This window comes from Gavia stellata, chromosome 7 (genome assembly GCF_030936135.1).
Source record: "Gavia stellata isolate bGavSte3 chromosome 7, bGavSte3.hap2, whole genome shotgun sequence".
NCBI lineage: Eukaryota > Metazoa > Chordata > Aves > Gaviiformes > Gaviidae > Gavia > Gavia stellata.
The window spans coordinates 18,798,789-18,820,048 of record NC_082600.1 but is presented as its reverse complement, the minus strand read 5'-3'; the positions used below and the strand labels follow the sequence as shown (position 1 = coordinate 18,820,048).

Sequence of the window (21,260 nt, the reverse complement as noted above, 5' to 3'; positions counted from 1 at the left end):
ATCCGAAGATCTTAAAGAGCTCAATAAACAAGAGTTTAGACTTGTAAATGAGGTAAATAAGATACTGCTCGAAGTAAAATGAGGGCGGTAAGGACCTCATACTTTGACCTTTGAGTAGGACCCTCAAAGTCAGTGAGACTGCAATCTATCCCACTCAGACGAGTGGGAATCAGAAGACCTTCTTCCACCAGATTGGTAACTAGGTGGGATCGCAGCTCTTGGAAGCAGAAATATCATTTTTCCTTTTATTGTCCACCCTATTTACCTCTGCCATTTCAGAGTGGGTTAGTCCCTTTCATTACTCACTTTCGGAAAGTGTGGTCTTTCTTCCTGGAAGTCTCTCACACAGAATTTGGTTCTGGGTACCAGATGGCTTCCCTTAAAACGCTCAGAAAACTTCCTTTTTCTGTATGATTAACCTCAACTCTACGGTATTTCAATATATATCTCAGACCCAGAAAAATAAACTTTTCTTCAAAGTAAATGGAAAAAAATGGTTCTTAATAAAATACTTCTGTATGATAACATACATTTTTCAGATAAGGATTGATTCTCAAGATTATATATATATGACCTGGAAATTATTGCTAAGAACTAAACCCCCAGAATTTCAAATCATAGCATTATTTCCTGTTACATGAGGCACAGGGGAGACCCTTTATATATCTGAAAGCTTCGTTTACTTCACAAAGTTTCACCAAAGAAATTTGCCTTCTGAGAGCAACTTGCAAGTATCTGTATTTAGTTTGTCTTGTCAGCCATAGCCCTGAGCCCTGACAGTTTGAATCACTATGCTGGGCAGCATAAATCTTGTACTGCCATTGTAATGTATGGGTGGATGCTGAATTACCTGTGAAAATGTGACTTCTCCAGCAATGATCCCACAGTGCTCAACTGCTTACAATAGGGACCACACCAATTGAATGTGTCACCCTACTCCCCTTGGTGTCCTTGGGAGCCCTCTCAGTCCTCAATATTTCTGAAAGTCCACGTTTTCCCCCTCATCCCTGCTGTGTGAGAGCAAGAACACAGACCCTGTGTGGCTACACCTAAAACTCCAGGTAAACCTCATGTTGCCATCTGGTCCTGGGAAGAAGTCCTGGATCTCCCCAGCCTCTGGCTGAAGAAACAATGCAAACCAGGTATGGAATTTCCACAGACTTTAAGGTGCTTATTTAATCACTGAAAAGGAGATGCAGGGTGAGGATCTGACAAGGAAGACAAGTGCTTTGAAACCGAACAGCCATTCACCAGACTGTGCTCTGCTCTTAACCGCTGACATGGCTCCAGTGCCCATGGGCCTGCTGGGATGGTTCACATGGATACCTGTAAGGAAAGCACTGAGGAGCTGTGACACTTTTCTTTCAGCTGGGTTAGCTGTGCCTGAAATACCCTTGAGAGCCACCCTCTCAACCCCTGCTGAAACACTAATTGCAATAAGGAGGAAACAGCAGCAAAATGACTGTAACACATTTCTGCTGAAGCATCCTGCAGCAGAGGGAGAGACCAGGCAGCAGCAGGATTTTATGCTGAACAAAAGGCATAAAATCTAAGTGGACACCAAGGTGCTGCCCATCTGCTTGGGTGAATGGACAAGCCAAAGTACAGTGGAGCGGCCAAGACCCCTGTGGCTGTTAGAAGTGAGGATGGTCCTTTTTCTTAGCACCAGGATACACACATGGTGCACTGGGAAGCAGTCACTCTACCGAGTGTCCCCTCCACTCAACCCCAGCCTGAGAAGAGTGCAAAAGCCTGTGTTTTGCATCTTCTTTAAGCGGCATTAATTTCGTTCTGCACAATGCAATTATATTTTGTGGAAAACATATTTTAAAAATAGATTTCTCTTGCACTCTAGACCCAAGCTCATTAACACTTTATCACTTTCATAATTCATTAGTTTCAATTTCCCAGGAACTGCCACCAGCAGTGATTTTTTTTTGTCATGGCCAGAAAGATTAAACTCTGTAGGAAACCATAAAATTGAAATCCTGTGAGAATGCATGAGTTGGATGCACAACAGAAGACTCTGGCAGAAGTCCAAACCAGGGAAGTTTCTGTCATTCCTTGATGAGGGGAAAAAATAGAAACAACTGACAGTTTCATGAAAGAATCACTACAAAGGACAAGTCTAGAACCGTGCAACCAAAAAGGAAGCCACGGCTTAAACATCAGATGGAAGAAGCAGAGGCAGCAGATTACAGAAGAAATAAAAAAGCCTTGAGAAGAGAAAACAGATAAAAAATGACAGTGTTTTACAAGAACATAGCACTTGAAGGTTATACAGACCATCCAGAAAGTCATCAAACAATGTCAGGGGCAGATATTAGGAGCTTTCAAACAGAGCTGTTGCAGAAAGACACTGTAAACACCCAAGGACTTCTACCAAGGTAATCTAAATTTCCCTCTCTTCAGCCAAAGCTCTTTCTCTTAATACCACCACCAGCCTAGCGCAAGAATAAGGGCCAGAAGGAGATTTGTACGTGTGCAGGGAACTGAAGCAATAACCTGAAGGAATTACATCATGCTTTCACGCATCTCTGTAAAGCACGGCAGGTACGGCAAGCGCAGTCTATCGTGACAAACGCGACAGCCTCAGCACCGGGGTTAGAGTAGTCATTGCAGTCCTCTATTACAATACCCAGGGCTCATTCCCCAGGGGCAGGAAACTGCTAACCTGGCCCATGCAACAGCTAGGAATGTCAGCATCTGGAAGTAGGAAAGCCAGTAACCTCTGCCTTGGGGTGATCCCATCCTCATAGCAAGTAAAGGGCTGAGGGTAGCAGAACAGCAGCAATGCGGGTGAGTGCTGCTTACCACAAAGGTCAGTGCAAGCAAGGTCATGGAAACTGTGGTATCAAGCCAGAGACTTATATCAAAGGAGGGAAACACCAATGAGAGGTCTGGTTAGAAGACTGTGGAGTTATAATCTTAAATCTTAAAATAGAAATAGAAAAGTGGAATCACTCCCATGATGACAAGTCTCACGGTTCAGCAGAGTTTGGAAAGATAAGAGCATCTCCAGCACATCCAAGCAGGACTTCTGAGCATGGTTGTGGTCTCAGTAGTCCTCTGTCAACACAACTGCTGCAGAATAAGGAATTCATATCTTTGAATTCAGATGTCTCTGAAGGATTCCACAGATATCAAAAGCAGTGAATAGGACTAACAGTGCCATTAGAGAAGAAGAAGCTGAAGTAATTGGGTCCTGTGAGCCTATGTAAGCAGTAAGAAGATGGAAATTGGGGTGATTTGTCCATGTGACCAGAACAACACGACTAGCAGACACAATTCTGCAGGGAAAAATCAAAGAGAAAAGGAAGACAGAATGCCCAGGGACAGTGCGACCCAAAAACTTCAGCATCTGGATGGAGAAATGGTGGGGAGACCTAAAGAGTAAAGGAAACATGAAGACAGATTCCAGTCAGTGCCTAAAGATGACACTCTTCAGAGCATGTTGCTGTAGTAAAGGGGAAGATGACATAATTATAAATATTTATAGCAGTTCATAACCTGGCCATGTCCTGTTCACTTACTTAGTTGCACAAAGGACACAAAGCAGAGTATGGTCAACAGTGAACCACTAATTCATGTTACTAATGCTTCCATAACCCTCAAAAAAATTTTCAGTGAATTCTGATATCTTGTTTCAGACTGCTCAAAAGTGCCCATTGATCTACACATTTCCACTTTTATTTCCTGAAGGTGACTTTTCTGTGGGCTTGTAAATATCAGGTAAAACTCAATATGCTGTGGCAATATGTTCGGCTCACAGAACCCAGCCTATTTTTGCTGTCGCTTTTCATTATATTCTTGACATACTGCCACTGTTCTGGTGAGACGTAGAGATTTTCTTGCTCTTCAGCTGCCCTGGGTGTAGTTTTGTGAGCCCAAGAAGGGTGAATTTTGTCTCTGCAGTTTTCAGCAGGATTACAGCAGTCTGGCAGAAAAGTGTCTGCTCATGGCTTTTGCAAAAGTCAGGAGTTCCTGTAAATGGCAACATCATGATCCCTCCCTGAGCAGCACTGCTCACGTCAGTGAAAAGTCCCCAGCTACCCACAGCACATCCACAGCCAGAGAAAAGCATCTCTTCCTGACTGGCTTCTCTATGATGGATTCCAGCCTGCTGACATATGCACTTGATTTTGTTACCTTCTATGACCTCTCAGAGCAGACCAGGGACAGTCCAGTTTCTATATAACACCTGCTGAAAACTCCTGTCCTTAAGCTCCAGCAGCTTTTGTACCTAGACTGCTTTAGCTATATAATTCCTGGTGATTTGTGGTGTTTTATGTTATTTAACTAGATATGGGAGGAGGAGTAGCTGTACAGTGACAAGGCACTCCTGTGTGGATACTCCTGGCACTGAGGGGCTTGAACTAAGATTCTTTTGTCTAAAATTCAAGCTCCCAAGTGGCAGAGCTTCCTGGCACAGAAACAATCATTAGTCCCAATCCAAGTGATCTGCTCCTGTCTGTAAACATGTACAGGTGCAGCCTGCTCTCCTACGTACACCTGCAACTTGGGATGCCAAAGTAAACATGTGGTTCTTAACAGAAAAAAAGTCCTTAAAACTGTCATCCGCTGAAAGGGCTTTATTTAATTGCTGGAGATTTGAGTGAGTTCAGACTCTTGGGTTTTGGTTAATTCTCTGGAACAGCACTAGGTTTTGTCTTTATTTTTGTTTGCTGTGTCAGAGCTGTGAATCAGATGGATTTCAAACTATAGAAATTGTTCATGGTAGATGTTTGATGAGAATCCCTGACTGAAACATGATTCTTACTAAGGAAAAAGAAAAAACTTGCTGAATATTTATTTTTTCAGTTGTGGGAGAAAAGTGAGGGAAAGGGATTGTTTTGCTCAAAGTATGTTTTAAACTCTGTGTTGCAGTCTGGTATCAGTGCATACACTGAGGTTGATCTGTTCGTGCTGATCCAACACAAATTGATGTTAGGAATGACTTCCGAGAATTACATGGCCTTTAAAAAATTGGTGTATTCAGCCCAAAATAGCAACCTGCGGGGCCTGGGCTAGGACAAAGGGAGAAGTAAAAGGAGAAATGCCTTGTTTAGGGAATGAACTGTGAAGCTGAGGAAGAGCATTTCCTTCCAGTGGGATTCTCTGCTGGCTGCAGAACAAGAACCAGTGCACTGAGCTGGGGGAGAGGAGAGCCAGGCAGATGCCTCCCTCCTGCAGGTACTGGGGGCCCTGCTTTGCAGGGGGACTGATAACCAGGGAGGCAGGGCAAGGAGCTGGAGCCGTTTCACAGGGCCGTGAATCATGGCAGAGCGAGGAAGCTGAATCATGACAGCTGAGCTTCATGCCCACAGCTCTGAACTGTGGCCTAGAAAACAGAGCGAAGGAAGATACAGAGCGGCTGCAGGCACCGCTACGTGGGTTTGAGCTGGTGCTGCTCCCTCAGGACTCTTGGTGTGCTCCTGTAGCAGGAATGGTGCAGCTCTGAGGCTCCAGTTCTCCACCAGTAAGTGGGCGTTTTTGAGAAACCACCGCAGATTTCCTTAAACTTGTCAGTCTCTGTTGTGATGGTGTGTTGTGTACATAGGGGCACAGACAATTGTGAGCCTATAAAGCAGAAGCAAAGATGGAGACTTCTCTCCTGCAGATCTATCTCTTTCTCTCTGCCTCGGGTTATTGGTCGATGTGAAATTTTCTCCACCAGCTGGTGAATTTTTTCCAGCTTAGCAGCCAAAAGCTCTATAATAACATGAGATTTGGGCTACACAATGCCATAGCATGCTGTTAATAAATGAGGTCATCTTGAAGAACTGTACAATGTGGTGTAGATTGTATTTCACCACTTAAAGGAAAGTGCTGTTGCTGGATAACACAATGGGAGGGGGAAGACAGGGGAGATGATACAAATAGGCTGTGCTCACACTGCCTGCATGACCCAGGTCAGAGCCCACACACATAGTAATGAAATAGTAATTGCTATTTTTTTTACTTCAAAGAACTTTGTCCATCCAGACCAAACCAGATTCCAGCATGGAGAGTCACAAGGTCAGCCCCATATGTATTGCAGATCTGCACATCCTTAGAGACAGGCGGGCGTGTAATGAACCCTTTGGCTGTGACCTGGGTTTTTTTCCTTCCCATTGTTTCTACTACTGACACAACACTCTGATATCTCCAGCTAACCATTCAGAAAGCCTGGCTGCGACCTTTCTTCTCTAGTGTTTCCCTGAAGAATGTCATTGCTTTTGGCAGCCTGAAGCCAGTTCTTTATGCTTCTTCGTATTAGCCTATGCAAATACTGGACAATCACAGAATACATGATGTGTGAGCCAAACCCACCAGATTTTTTTTATCATACAGCTCAAAGAAAACAGTTGCTGACTGTCTTTTTCTGTTTTCATCAGTCCTGTACCTGGAAGGATCTGTCCTTGTATTTGAGGATGTCTTCAAACTGGTTGCCTTCTACTGCGTCAGTAGGTGAGTTGGATTCATTGCTTCCATGGGGGGGGGTTGCTTCGCTCTCCCCTCTGGACTGTCTTTCCCCAGTATCCAGTCACAGCACAGCCCCAGCTGTTTCCTCCAGTTTCATCTAACCAGACAGACCAGGAGGTATTTCAGATGCTACTATCTACAGTGAGGCCACATCACCCAGTTTCTAGCCAGGCACACCATAACCACAGCTGTCCTTGAAGCTGGAAGCTTTGTCTGAGGAAGGTCCGTAGGGCTGCACCCACAAAGGACCGAGGCACAGGACTGGGGCTAGCACGGTGGGGAGGGAAAAGGTTTCTGGATTAACCATCTCTTATTAAAAGCAGCTTTAAGTATCCACACACACCTGGCAGCAACATAGCAAACCTGCTAGTGGACTGTTGTCTGCGGGAGACTCAGCACTTAGTCACCTACGGGGAATCTGTCAAGGAGAGTAGTCCTGAAACAATTTATGTTCTTTAAAAATAAAATAAAGTGATTAAAGAACAGACCTTGGTTGTTTGCTCAGCACAGAAATAGCAAACATAGTTGGCACAGAGATGGGAAAGACCTGTAAGGTCATTTTCATTAGAGCAAGGTTCGATCAGCAGCTGATGAGTCCCTCTGTGTAATTAAATCTGTCTGTTTGCAGCCTCCCCTAATCTGTGTGTTTGTGCTAAGCACACTGCAGCGATACCTCCACAACCTACTTACCCCATTCCTGCTGCAGCAGGCCTGGTTTTGAGTTGGATGTAAACTTTGACCTTCCCTATATAAACTTAGATGACTCTTAAAGTAGTTATTTCCATTTAAGAGGGGAAAGCAGATTCAGGATATGTTTACAAGGTAGTCGTGTTAGTGACTTGTTTAGGTCATAGAAGAGGAACGGTCTATCTATGGTATGATACAGTGTGCTGCAGCTTACCCAGCCAGTAATACTTGCACTATTTTGGGGACTGCTTCTGCAGCCAGCTGAGTTCAAAAGATTTCTGTCTTACCAGAGGAGAAAAGAAGAACCCAAATGCAAACAAGCATTGGGTATTTCTAGTCAAATGGCTGGTGGGAGGGAAAATCTGCTCACTTCTGCTTTCCTGAAGAAAGGATCATGGCTTAAAAGAAAGAAAGAAAAGTTCTTCTGTTAGTTCCTGTTATAGATGTTACTTCTGAGTGTCAGATACACATTCAGATGGTTCATGTGATTTCTTAGGTCACTGTCAAAGACAAGGTGAATAGGGAATCATTTTCTGAGGGAAGCAGGTAATAAAAAGGCTGCTTAGGCACTGACCTACCATTTGCTGGCAGCTTATAGGAGTTCTCCGTGATGGTGAGCGGAGAGGCCTGTTCTCAGGGCTGTAGTAAATAGTCATCTATAAATAGCTGGAAACAGCTTATCAGGGCTGACAGGCTCTTCTCAAAAGAAAGTTTGGCCTGGCTAGGTTACCTTAGATCACAAAAATGTCACCTGTAGGTAACAAGTGACTTGGTGGCTTCTCTGCAAGCTGCTGCCCCATGAATAAAACCAGATTTTTTTCTATTAGGGTAATGTCTTCATGTTTCCTGATTTTTAGATGTATTTTTCTACCAAAAGAAAAAAAGAAAAAAATTAGAAGGGAACTACTTATGCATATAACAATAACAAACAAAGAAAGCAGAATGTCCATGGACCCTCTTCTTCTTTTAAACCTGATATCTGCCAATAAAAAAATTAATCATGGGAGCACATCAGTTTATGTCAAACAACGTGACAACAGAGCGCTCAGTGGTGCGCAGAGAACCCATGGAGTACACAGTACATCAGTAAGATATGTATCTGTTAATATGGGCAAAAATACCCCCCCTGCATTCATCCGTCAACAGATTGGTCCTCCCCAGGTCTGCAGTCACACGCATTTTTGGGGTGTGTGTTTGTGTAGCAGAGACCACCTACTCACAAAGGCAGCTTTTTCTAAAATAATTTCCTGCAGCTTGCTGAATATTTTGTTAAATTCTTAATGTGTAAACTTACCCTACACCATTCCTTGCTACCTTTTAGGGGCTATTATTACTGGCTTTTCTAGTCCTTGTTAGAATGGGAATTGAGATGGGAACAGGTTTACCAAATTGTTGTTGGGCAAGAGGCAAACCTGAACAGTTCACTGCCAGACCAAGAGCTCCATTGAATTATTTGAGACTTAGGGTGTGTTTCAGTGAAATCTAACTAACGTCCTCTGAGAAACTGTATCTTTTTTTCAGTAAAAATACAGCATATTTCCAGAAACCAAGCAGTCAGAAGTCTGAGAGTGGAGAGTAGAGGGATATATGTGTTTTCTCAGTGTCAGGCAGCACTTCATCCTCATCTGTCACTTCACCCAGGGGCTACCCTTCCCCAGGAAGGGTCTTCCTTCCCTAACCCCAGTGTGTCTTGCCCTGTCCCTGTGCCTTACACTTACACTGATTTCTAAAAGAGGCAGCAGGGTGGGGAGAGAGCGGTAACCGGAAAGAAAAAAGACTGCAAATCCCCTCCACACCAAAAAGAATGGCTTTTCTAATTGCAATAATTACCATTTGCAACACCTCACTTTTCATGGGAAGGTTTTTCAGCCCTTGTGGCCTCCCCTGAGGTGAGAGGCGTTCCTGCTGTTTTCAGAGGAGGAAGCCAAGACGAAGCGATTAAGCCAGCAGCAGGGCATGAAGCATTGCCACGGGAGCTAGTGATCTCTTGTGAAATGAGAGCAACCCAGGCTGGCACAATGCCCACTATGCCTTACTGGCCGTGAGATCTTCCTTTGACAACATCCAGGACTTTGCAGAACAGGGCTGAAATTGTGAGCCAATTCAATCACTAAAAACAACAGTAAAATCTGGAGTTCCTAACAATTGCAGGTTTTATTCTTTTGTTGGTTTTTCACTGTGTTTCTTTTTACAGGGATTTGCTGCCCTTCACCCTGAGGCTGCCACAAGCAATATTAGAAGCCAGTAGCTTTCAAGACCTTGAAATTATCTCTAGTCTGGGGATAGGTAAGTCCCTCAAAGCAGCCAGCGTTTCACTCACCCTTTGGACATAAACCTGCACTTGGACTTCTGTGCAGGGTGTGGGACCTACAGTCTCACTGTATAAGCTGGGGCGTTCCACAACTGAAGCGCTGCACAGCCCCTCAGCATAGCTTACACACATTGGAAGTAGTTGGCAACTGAGGTAAATGAAAATAGGAAAACACCTTTGCAATTTCCCCGTCTGATGTGTGGGGGCAATGCTGATGGAAGTGTGATATTTTTTAATTTTGATATTTCTGCTTCCTCTTGCAGGATTTCTAGTTGGTGGAGAAATGTGTAGAGTCCCAGCATGTTCTCTCACTTCACACTAATCAGATAGAAAAAGGAATATTATTTTTAGTGACAGCACCAAACGAGCAAATTTTAGATCAGATATATAAAGTTAAAGAGTTGGGAAATGCAGTTCCATTAACTAAAGGAGGTGTCCTTCCTATTCCTTCCCATTTAACACACTCCACTTAAGACAGCTGTCACAGTTAGCCACTCTCATGCTACTTTGCTTTTCAGTTTTCCTTCAGCTATTGAAAGTAGTCAAACAGTGGTGAAAGCTGAAGAGTTAGCTCACTTAGAGATACTCACTAGAGCACCCTGGGGCTTTGGAGATCTATTTTTGGATCTTCTGCATTATAACTCCCAGAAGGCATGGGCAAACCCCACTGGTTTCAGTTCAGGCAGCTTTGTTGAATTTGACCATCGGATTTGCCTCTAACACTTTCAGCATCCTCTATTTTGAATATGTTCCAATTTGTCAAAGCATCTTTGAGTATAAGTGTCCAGCCAGCACTTATTGCTTAAAGAAAGCTCCTTTGTGACTTGAGATAGCAAGTTGTAAACTTATTATTAGTTTTATTATAAGAAGTATAAACATTTGGATTAAAACGTAAGAAGTGTATCATGATTCTCCAACCTTCTGTCTAATTTGAGCCAACAGAGGAGATCCTGACTCAGTCAACAGTCTCCAGCAACTTCTGAAAGGAAGGATTAACTGAAGCACAAGCACCAAAGCAATGCTGGTTGTAGTCTTCTTCCTTCTGTCCTGCGCGCTGGTGGTCGTAAAAGTGGCGATGCTTGGAGGTTTGCTTGCCACAGTACAGTGCATGCCAGGAAAGTTTCTTACAACAGAAGAAAACCTGCTGTTGTGTAAAGATTTCCTGGGAAAAGATGCTAGCTTCTTGGAGTGCCGTGCTGTCTCAGCAAAGTCAAACAGGCTGAAGTAATAAGTGATGCTGTTTACTGCCTCCTGGAACAAAATTTTGTAGGTACAAATGGGTACACAAACAATAAGTGCTGCCCAAAGTGGCACTCCCAAAGGAAAGCTAGCATTGTTTGAAATTCTTGTATGTAGCTTCTTATTTATTTAAAAACGATACGTTTTTTGAGGAGGTAGAAGTAAAATGTCTGCCTGCAAGCTGGATTGTTCCACAAAGGATCTGGCTGTTATGTATATTGTCAAAGAGGACGTACTGCAGGACCCCTAGTCCTGACCTGGTTGGTACAGAAGGCATTTTAGCAGAGGAATTAGTGTGATTGCACTGCACAAAGAGCACATGCCATCACAGACATGCCAAAGTCTCAAAGAACTGCTTAATTATCCCTCCCAGAGTGTAAGCTAAGGGAAGAGCCAGGACAGCAATAGCAGATGATCAAACTGCCTTTCCTGCTGTATGAGGCAGTGTGTCTAGGCTGGGAAACATCCTCTCTGAAGGAGCTGTGTAACCCTTGGTAAGATCACCTCATCTGGTCCTTCACAGTCTGAGTGGAGCATTGCATTTTCATCACAGTATTTTATCCTGATCACTACTGAGAAAAATAACTAACTTCCCTTTTGTAGGTTGGTTTACTCACCATTTCCTCAGCTCATGAGACTCCACAGACTTAAACAAGAAACTTCCAGTGTCTTGCATTTACTGATACCCAGTAGAGTCAGAGTGTTTAAAGGAAATCATACCCCAGACAGCCTCAAACATGAGGGTTGGCAGCTAGATGCTGTTATGTGCGGTTGCATCTGCACGTCTGCTCCCAAATTCTGTTGTCAAGAGTGCTACTGTTCCTAGCAACACTTTAAGTTTCTTTGTTCTCTTCCTTCTCATGGTAGGAAATCAGAGAATAAAGCTGTTCTAACCTCAGCCTCCCTGAGAAAAGATGGTGACATGCTTACAAAGTCGATTAGCCACAGACACTAGCCTAGGCAGCGAGAGGCTAAATCGGCAGTTTTAACCTGATGGGAATGGACAGTCTTTTAGTTCACCTGTGCATGGCTTACTCTGTGCCTACGTTACAGAAATGCTTGGTTAGAGGGAGCGGAGGGGCAGCAAGGAGTCAGCCTGCCCGTCCTGCCCTGCCTGCAGCACTTGCACCCGCTGGAGGGAAGGAGACAGTCCCTGTCCCTGGGGCAGCCGCTGTGCCCAGGGGACCACATCGCTGGCAGAGGGAGGCAAGGCTGGCAGTAGGCTCAGGGCACCGAGGGGGAAAGGCAGAGCCCTGCAGAGGGCAGGTCATGGCGGTGGCAGAAAGAAGATGGCTTTGCCAGCAACGGCGTGGAGCTGGCTGCAAGCAGGAAGCCATCAAAAGTCACGGCTGCACCGGGGAGCAAAAGAGGAAGAAGTGGCCTGTCTTTGGGCACGCAGTGGGCAAGGGAGAGGTTTTATCTGAATGTGTTTCACGCCAAATTCTGTGCTGGCTTTAGTTGAAGAGTTTCTTTGCTGTGTTTTGAGTTCTGCTATGACCTTCCTAAGTAGAAGTCCCTTTGAGCTTTTCGGGGTGCTGATTTTTAGGAAGAGGCACAGGCAGACCCTGCCCAGGGCTCTGGCCAGCTCAGCCCTGTGCCCCCTCACCCCGTGATGGGCTGGAGGCTACGCTGGTGCAGCCAACAGGAGAACGGGGCCCTGGCAAGGCACAGCTGAAGAACCATCCTGAGAGCTGTACCACGTGCTCAGCATTGAGGGTCATCCCACGTATGTGCAGCCATATCCATCCCCTCTTGGGCCCGGCATGTGATGTTTTTGCAATGAGACAGGCTTGATGCCAGGCACAGGGCAGGGTTCAGGTGCTTGTGTGGCAGCCCCATTCGCATTCCCTGTAAGTCCACCCAGAAAAGTGTGCCGTCAGTGTCAGCTCTGTGTCCAGGGACCCAGCATGCTGAAATAGTTATTTAATTATCTTCATCCTTGTGTTTCCAGGATTTGCCATCTTTCCCTTGTCCCTAAATCTGTGGGCATCTATACAGTCCTCACCCAGTGAATACCCTCAGAGGTTTATACCCTTTTCCTTGGTCAGAACACGTGAGGTTTGCAGGGTCCTGTTCCCTGATGCTTCCAGTAGTGGACCCTGGATTAGCAGCTCTAAGAGCGATTAAAAGCAATCAGACTGGTAAGGCAAGCAGGCTTGAAAACTCACCTCTGTAGGAAGGGATAAAGGTTAAATGTGATACTGAATCTATTCAAAAGATGTACAAATGCTTTGTAATTTTTTAAAACAAGTTATTCAAAGACAAATTCTAATAAGAGGTTTCTTACAGAGATGACTACTTGCACCTGAAACACCATCTTCCTTTTCCAGTCACAGTTGATGGCACTGAAGTACTTAACTATTCTCTAGTCCTTCATTATACAACCTTCCTGTGTACACAGTCTTTTGCACCATCTTTCCTCTCTTACACCTGCACGCAGGCAGTCTCAAGGCAAGGTGCAAAACAGAGAGTGGTCATGGCTATGGAAAATCATCATCCAGAGCTATAGACTTTAATGCTAATTTTAATCTGTGGAAGGTTTCCAGACTGGTTGTACTGCAAAGCAGGATCAGACCTTTGTGTAGAACAGTCTCTGCCACATGAGCTTGCTGCATAGTAGAGTCATCTTCACCTGATGTCTCTTGTGCTCCGGGTGCATGTTGGATCCAGGCTGTATGTCTCAGCCCTGCATCTTCCCACAGTCAGCAAGAGGGAGACAGAACTTGCCTGGGGTCTTCACACCGTCACCTCAGGTATCCACAGCGATTTGCATTTGGAGGGCAGTGATCACTGAACAAGCCATAGACCCCTTTTCACAATCATTCATATTTGTAACTTGTACCTTCCTGCTCACATTGCATAGACTGCACAGCATTAACAGTTTTCACTAGACAAGTGTCCTAAAATTGGCAAGAAAGAGGTTTCTGGTGAAGCTTCTGAGCTTGTCCCCTGGTTTGAAGTATCACACACACATAAAACAGGCAACCCTTTCTTTACATTTTTTGTGCATAGGTGTGAAAGCTCGTGTACCATTTCTTTTAACAGAAAGTAGGACATCTACATACCGTTAGCAGCTAAAATTCTCTCAGAGCATTTTTTCATTCTTCTTTTCTTTCTTTTTTTTTTTTTTTTTTGGACAGATTTCTGGGATTCCTCCTTAAACCACAGAATAGGAGAGGATTTATCCCACCCTGCAAAAGACTCTGTTTTCAGCACTGCCCAGGCAGACAGTTTAAGATCTACCCAGTGTTTTGCAAGTAGCACAAACCACTGCTCATGTGAAATTGAGCTGTCAATAGGAAATGACAGGCTGTGGTTTGTGAATCCTATTTTTATAGAAGAGTGCAGTAATCCTTTTCCTCCAGATGTACCTCCTCCTAAAAGCCATGCTGTGAGCACCGATCTCCCTCCTGCCACCACGCTCGCTGAAAGGAGGTCTCCCTGCCGCCCCCCTCCACCTCCACCTTCTCACTCTCTCATTCAGAAATCTTCTCTGAAACTTCTGCGGGATCCCATGACTGCCTGTGAAGAAAATGAGCTGCTTCTTCAGCCACTAGGAAAGAGCATCAAGGAAATGAAAATTGAGGGCGGTGACAATAAAGAAGAAGAAGGGAAGCAGAGCTGCTCAGTCAATGAGCCCTCGGCAGTGAGTCCCAAGAAGGGCTCCCAGCCCTTTGTCCCGCCACGGAGGCGGCTGTGCGAGAGGACCTCGGAGGAGAGCTGTGTGGGTAAACCTGGAAGTTGTGAAACGCTGAAAGGGGAACGGACAGAAGAAAAACAAGACACAAGTACAGAGAGCAGAGATAAAAGGTCACTGTGCAAAGAGGCTGTAGAAATGCCTGGGGAGGTTCCTGAAAGGGCTATATCACAGTTCCAGCAGACAAAGCCTGAACCTGCAGAGAAGAAAGAGGACATGCCTGAGATACAAAGCAATGCCATTGAGAAAGGAAAGTCACCTCCTATCCCACCACCGAGAAGGAAGAGGCTTTCCCAGGTACCAAGGATCCCCAGGTCCAGCCAGTCAAAGCAAAGAACAGTGGCAGAGACAGCCACAGCCACAGCACAGGCTTTGTGCAAGAGCAGCTCAACTACAGTGGCAGGTGGTGCCACTTGCACACACACCAAGACTAAACCGGGACACGGCCGCAAATCCGTCATCTCAGCTGAACTGAAAGGTTCGCACTCCTCCCTGGAGGGCCCAGGAGGCAACGCCGTGGCTCAGGCGTCAGCGTCCGAGCCAGACTCCTACTCCACCAGCAGCACAGAGGATGACCTGGAGCTGCTGAGTAGTTCATCCGGTAAAAAGACACGCTCCGTGATCTTGGGCAAGGCCAAGAACAGGCTGTCCTTTGTGAGCCTGTCCAATGTCTTCACAGTCTTTTTATCTAGTGACAGGAAGCTGCAGAAGAAGATAGTGGAGCTGGCACAGGACAAGGATTCGTACTTTGGCAACCTGGTGCGGGACTACAGAGTGTACAGTTTAGAGATGATGGCAAAGCAGAGCTCCAGCACAGAGATGCTACAAGAAATACGGATGATGATGACGCAGCTGAAGAGTTACTTAGTGCAGAGCACTGAGCTGAAATCTCTGATAGACCCTGCCTCCTACACCGAGGAACAGTTAGGTAGGTGACTGCTTTAGTCATCCTCAGGCAGGATTTGGGAAGGTGAGGAGGAAGACAGGATTATGCAGGCAGAAGTTCTGCTTTACAGAATTATAAACCGTCTCCTAGAAGCTGAGGGGTGTGAATTGAAGTCTACTCTGTGGTTGCCAGCTCTTGGAGGAGCAGCTCTAAAAACTGGGAGACCAATGAGGGGTAAAATCCCATTACGAATGTTTTAAAGGGAAGAGTTTAAGCAGAAGAGATGCGTGAGAGAGACATGTATGTATGTATACATGCACATGCATATACACACATACAAATATGAGTGTGTGTGTGTGTATATATGTGTGTACGCACAGGAACACACACACAGAGCTGTGTTCACTGGAAACACAAAAGGCCAACTTCCCCCTGCACAGCTGTGTTCCCCATGGCCTTCCACGTCCACTGCCCCACGCTCTGCACTGAGGATGGAGAAGTCCCTGCATATGGCAGTCAGATCAGGGGTCAGTCACTGTCTCACAAGGAGGGACAAGACAATGATGATTTTGAGGGGCAGGTTGCAGGAATCACTTAATCCTGCTCTGTGCTCCTCAGAGTTCAGAGGCGCAGAAGAGCTGCCTGCTGCAAGACCACTGCTGGCTCCAAAATGCAGCATTCACCTCTCTTTGCCACAGATGTAGTTTGCCTTTGGGAAGGAAAAATAGTATTTTTGGCTGTTTAGGGGTGTTTTGTTGCTTCTCATTCAATATTGTGTGAGGGAGATATGTGCTACTTCCATCCTTGCTAAGAAACGGACTGGCCTGTTTAGTGTACATTCATGAGGGAATATACAAAGAGCTGTAGGATTTTTTATCCCAGTCAAAGACGTACAACCAGAAAAAGCATGCATGCATGCACTTACATGCTCTTTTGACTTAGAACTGTTTCCTGAGAACCTGAGAACCAATGCAGAGCTATTTATGAGTTCCCCAAGTTGGCCTAAAGCAAGCTGGGAGCTGGAAGACCCTCAACACGGAACATGGCCAACCACAGAAGTGACCAGGGATTCCAGGGGACCCTGTAGCTCCAGTATTAGGTCAGACCCAGCTAAGTGGCAAGCCAGGACCCAGAGGCACTCAGCTGTCAGTCTCAGTAGGCCATGCTGACTTTTTTCTCACACAGCAGACTTCACATGATCCTGTAGCTTCCCCAGCAGAACAGACCTGCTGCCAGCCCCTTGCCATAACGAGGAGAGGGGAGCTACAGTTTCACTTCTCAGACACCTCATGTAACGCCTGCAATTTTTGTTCCCAATAACCCCTTTCTTCGAGGCAGAGGGGGCGTCAGCACAGAGAAGTCTCTCTTGAATCTTGATTAGGGAAGCTGGAGAGGAGGCAGAAAGAAGAAGTGTCCTTGTTTTGCTTGGTAGAACTGCATGTGTGCAAGGATCCCCCCACCTTCACACAGAGATGCCTGGTTAGATCTAGCCCTGTTCACTAGCAGTTCCTTAACAGCATGATATGGCCCAGTCAGCCTCAGGAGGACTGTCTTCTCCTGTGGAGGACAGGGATTCCCACTGTGGAAGACTGACCATTTGAATTTGTCCTGCTTTAGGCTGACTGATTCTCTGGATTCTTTAAAACAGTTGCATTTTGCATATATAAATGTTACTGCCCTCTGTTTCATTCCTCACTGACTAAGTGGATGAACTCTTGTGCCAGTGACCTTTTTGCCTCAGTGCAGGGGTGACAAGAGGATCCCTTCCAGTCCCTCTAGCTCTGCCCCTGGTTTCTAGAAGTCAGACAACAGACTTTCTCACAGTCTCTCATGCTTCCTTTTGTCCCCAGCTAAGAATTACGCAAACACTCAACTCACGCAGACTATTTCCTCGTTCACAGGTGGCGTAAGAGGTGACTTAAGTATCAGTAAGTTAGAGTCACTTGAGCACTAAGCATGAGAAAATTCTGACTAGATGTTGGTGGCTACCTCTGAGCTGGTGGCTACAGCCCCTTTTTAGTCACTGTGGAGAAAGGGGCACTGTGAGGATGCAATTGATTTCATCCTAAAGTGAATATCTCAAACAGGTCAGAGAGTCATGTCAGAAGGGACATGAGATGAATCCCACCTGGGCACCTGTAAGGGCAGGGCTGTGAAAAGCAGCACAGTTAGGTGAGGTTCCTCATCGCTTCCCAGAGCCACGCTGGTCAGCCAGGAGTCAGGCAAAGTCAGCAGGGGCTGCTGGTAGCAGGAGCTGTCCTATGGCTCCAGTGGCAGAGACCACACATTGGTGTTCATCTCAAGCCTATCCAGGACTTCTGGACAGTGCTGGTAATGAAGCATTTACTTTCTGGGATGTAATTTCTGTTCCCTACTCACAGCTATGCAGTAGTGCATGAATAACCAACCACATGCTTTCTTAAGAGTTTTACTTGCACCTGTACTACTGTGTTGATTATTTATCATGGACTTTGCGTTCTCCCTTCTCTGTGCAGAAGTGATTGCTGAGACGGCTTTGTACAAGTGTGTCCTGAAGCCTTTGAAAGAAGCCATTGATTCTTACTTAAAAGAAATCCACAGCCAAGATGGATCTTTACAGCAGCTAAAAGAGAACCAACTTGTGATACAAAACACAACTACCACTGACCTAGGCATCACAACCAGTGTGCCTGAAACCATTGTGCTGGAAAAGATCGTTCACAAGTTCACAACCATGCATAAGGCCTACTCCCCAGAAAAGAAGATTGCCATCTTGCTGAAGTCCTGCAAACTCATCTATGACTCCATGGCCCAGGGAAACCCAGGTACACCACTCCTCCTGAAATGGTATCCCTCACTGGTCCTTCTGCATGTATCAAAAGAACAGAGTGTATGATACAGTTGATGTGATAATATTCAGATTGGAGGTAGCAGTGATTGTCGGTGTGTTTGGTATCAGCTGTCTAGAGGTTGTGTTCAGAATGGGCTGGTTAGTGGCTGTGAAGTTCTCTGCACCAATAACAGGTATAAGATTTTATCTGGTTAACTTTAAGCTCCATAACTCCAAAAAATAGATGTCTGTAAGTGTGTGTTTTATGGGTAATGTCCTTTTTGCACAGGTCTTCACACAGCTCTCCATAAATCCTCAGAGCTCTGTCCCAGCTTGTAGCAGCTTAATGGTAAATTCTAGGAATGGGTCTTTGGGAGAAGTCTCTTGATTTAGGCTTTACAAAGTTTTACCTAAATTGAGGATGAGAAACAGAATGCTAGTACTGTTTGTTACTAATTCCTGATGCTCCAGTAAATTCCAAAAGCCACTACTACACTTTTTTGGTGTGAGGAAGTATGTGCTCTGAGTATAAATGTAACTTGAGCCTAAGGCCAACCACTAAATACACGTTAAGCCCTTGGCCTGCAGACAGGATGTATTTTTGCAGATAGACTAGGAAGCCCCTTCCTCCAGGAATCTGCCTTGCCAGTTTAAGAGCTTTTTTTATATACTGGTGAGCTGATGACCAGCCATGCATAAATTTGGAGAGAAGCCAGATATTCATTTGCAACAACCTGAGGTTGTTCAAGAACTCACAATCTCCAAAGGTGCTTTTAGCTGTTCTGCTTTATTTTGTACTGACAATAGTCTTGGAGCACTCGTACAGGAATTGTGTTGCTTCTGAACCTCACCTCAGGGTCGTCCCTTGGACAATAGGCATCAAGGGTCAATGACCAGTCTAGGCACATTAACAGCAGAGCAAGAAGTCACCCAGGACTGAGCCTAAGCTGCAGGATGCATAGTTCCTCTGAGCGTCTTCAAGTACTATGAGAAGATTCGGACACATGTAGGGGAATTTGCTGTAACTTTGTTAAAACAGTGGTGTAAAATTTGAGAGTAAATTTGGTATAGATCAAAGACTCGTGTGCCTCATTAAAACCCACATAGAAGACACAGTCTCCTTCCGATGCTGGTGGTACATTACATATCTGTGACACCTTAGTAAGCTCAGGGCTGGAATTTCTCTGTTGCAGGAAATGCCGTTGTGTCATTTTATGTAACATAAATTAGGGGTTAGGGGAATAATTAAAAAAACCCTACATGTTTTAAAAAATTGGCATTCATGAAATCAGAGGATTTCATTGTGGTTTGCTATGCTAACCAAAGCGCTTCATATCAGCCAGCTCAGCTGTTTTCTCATGTTGAGTACTACTGCAAGCGGGATGTAGGTCGGAAGCTGACTTCACCCCTGCGCGTCCAGTTCCCTCTCCAGTATACATGACCAGTGATGCATATCAGCACCTGGTCAGAAGAAAACTGGCCTGGCATTAAGGAAATGTACCCCAAAGAATTCAGACCAGAAAAAGAGGTTAAGGGGAGGAGAATGCTATAGTCTAACTCCCAAAAGATGGTGGACTGGGAGAGAAATTGAGTGAAATGTCCTGTAGACCCACTTGGAATTGAAATGTGTGAAACCTCTTCAACAGAATTAACTGATCCCAGATCATTTTGGTTTTCCACCTGGCAAAGACAAGCATTCAGCAAACAGAAATATTTCTCTAACAGGGAATTCCCAGCTGGTGATGTGCAGAAGACTGCACTGTGGGCTGCTCAGACCAGATTTCAGTGGGTAGGAATTCTCCTCCTGCTCTCTGCCCATCTCAAGAGCAGCAACCCAGGGCCCCTTTTGCTTTCAGCCAGCCCTGAGGCAGCGCAGTGCTCTTTGCACAGGAAGAGCAGAGGCCATGCTTGGCTTCCTGTGCAATAGTCTGTTCTTCTTTTAGCTCCTTTTACTCACTGCTGAATTAGAAAGTTCCCTCCTCTTCCAAGATCAGAGCAGGTGAAACACAAAACTTACCATTCCCTCTGCCGCATGACCAAAATCAGTCCACCTCTGTCAGATTATCTGTCCAGTAACATGATAACTATGCATGTCGTCTGGTTTAAGTTGCAATTTGACAACTCAGGCCAGGTCTTTATTCACTTCAGGCTGACCGTAGGACAACCTGACCTAAGAATATCTCAAAGCAAAGTGAAAATACTACCAAATCAAGCACCCTTTTTTTTCAGACCTGTATGAAAACACAAGTTTTTTAACATTTTGAGATCCATGTACAGCAGTCCGGGTTTGGTCAGGGTGTCCCAACAGGTATCAAGTTTTATTTAAAACTAGGGATAGGCTTACTCAGGAACATCTGTGCCTGTGGTAGGGCCCATCTTTGCACTGCTGAAAGAGTCATGAAACTTTGAAGTCAGCCTTAATTGATGTTAAAACTTCTAAATGCTTTATATCTCTATGAAGTCATGAAGCCTGACTCCATGTATATCGAGCCATTTTTAAACAGGAGGAGTTCTTTGGTTTGATTGCAATTCATACTACATGACAAAATCTGCCTGAAAAATTGGCTGTGGTTGAACTCCCTGATACTTAGACTATGAACTGAATGGGTCAGTTCCTCAGCTGGTTTAAACTAACATTTCTCTCTCAAGTTGAAAGTAATCAACTTGTGGATCTGATTCATCACAAGGAAACGGGAAGGCAAGTTCATAGTCTTTGTCAATACACCTTTCTCCCAACAGACCTCTGAGTACAACTGCAAGATACAGAACTGTGTTGAGTTGGACTCACCTACAGCTACGTCTAGCTGTAGGTGGCCACAGACGGGTATCATGTCTAGCTTCTCATTACAGACAGTGGGGACTTAGTCGATGGAGTTCAGTTGATTCATCTGGCTAGAGGTAGGTGTCTGCTTCAGGGTGAGATGACTCATGACAAACTCCACTGACGATATTGATTAGTTCATCACTGGCTATAAAAGGTGTGTAGGGGTACTGGTTCAGATGTTCACATGTACAGTGTAGGCAGTGGTATTAGTAAGTGAATCATCCCCAAATGGACAATTATGATAGCATTGTGGTGTCTCACTGATCTTTTCCAAATTCTGTGCAAACTTAAATAACAGCAATATATGCCTCCAAGAATGTAACCTACAATCTAAAAATATGT

At 45.1% G+C, this 21,260-nt stretch overlaps 1 protein-coding gene across 1 annotated transcript in view; it reads left to right on the top strand.

The window, feature by feature from the left end:
* The window catches only part of LOC104257216 (ras and Rab interactor 3), a 177,072-nt gene that overhangs the window by 139,880 nt on the left and 15,932 nt on the right, over positions 1-21,260 (top strand). Inside the window, exons 21-24 of the mRNA XM_059819509.1 lie at positions 6,378-6,450; positions 9,347-9,438; positions 13,843-15,327; positions 17,781-18,089. Of these exons, the coding sequence (XP_059675492.1) occupies positions 6,378-6,450; positions 9,347-9,438; positions 13,843-15,327; positions 17,781-18,089 (1,959 nt within the window). The remainder of the gene's footprint in view (positions 1-6,377; positions 6,451-9,346; positions 9,439-13,842; positions 15,328-17,780; positions 18,090-21,260) is intronic.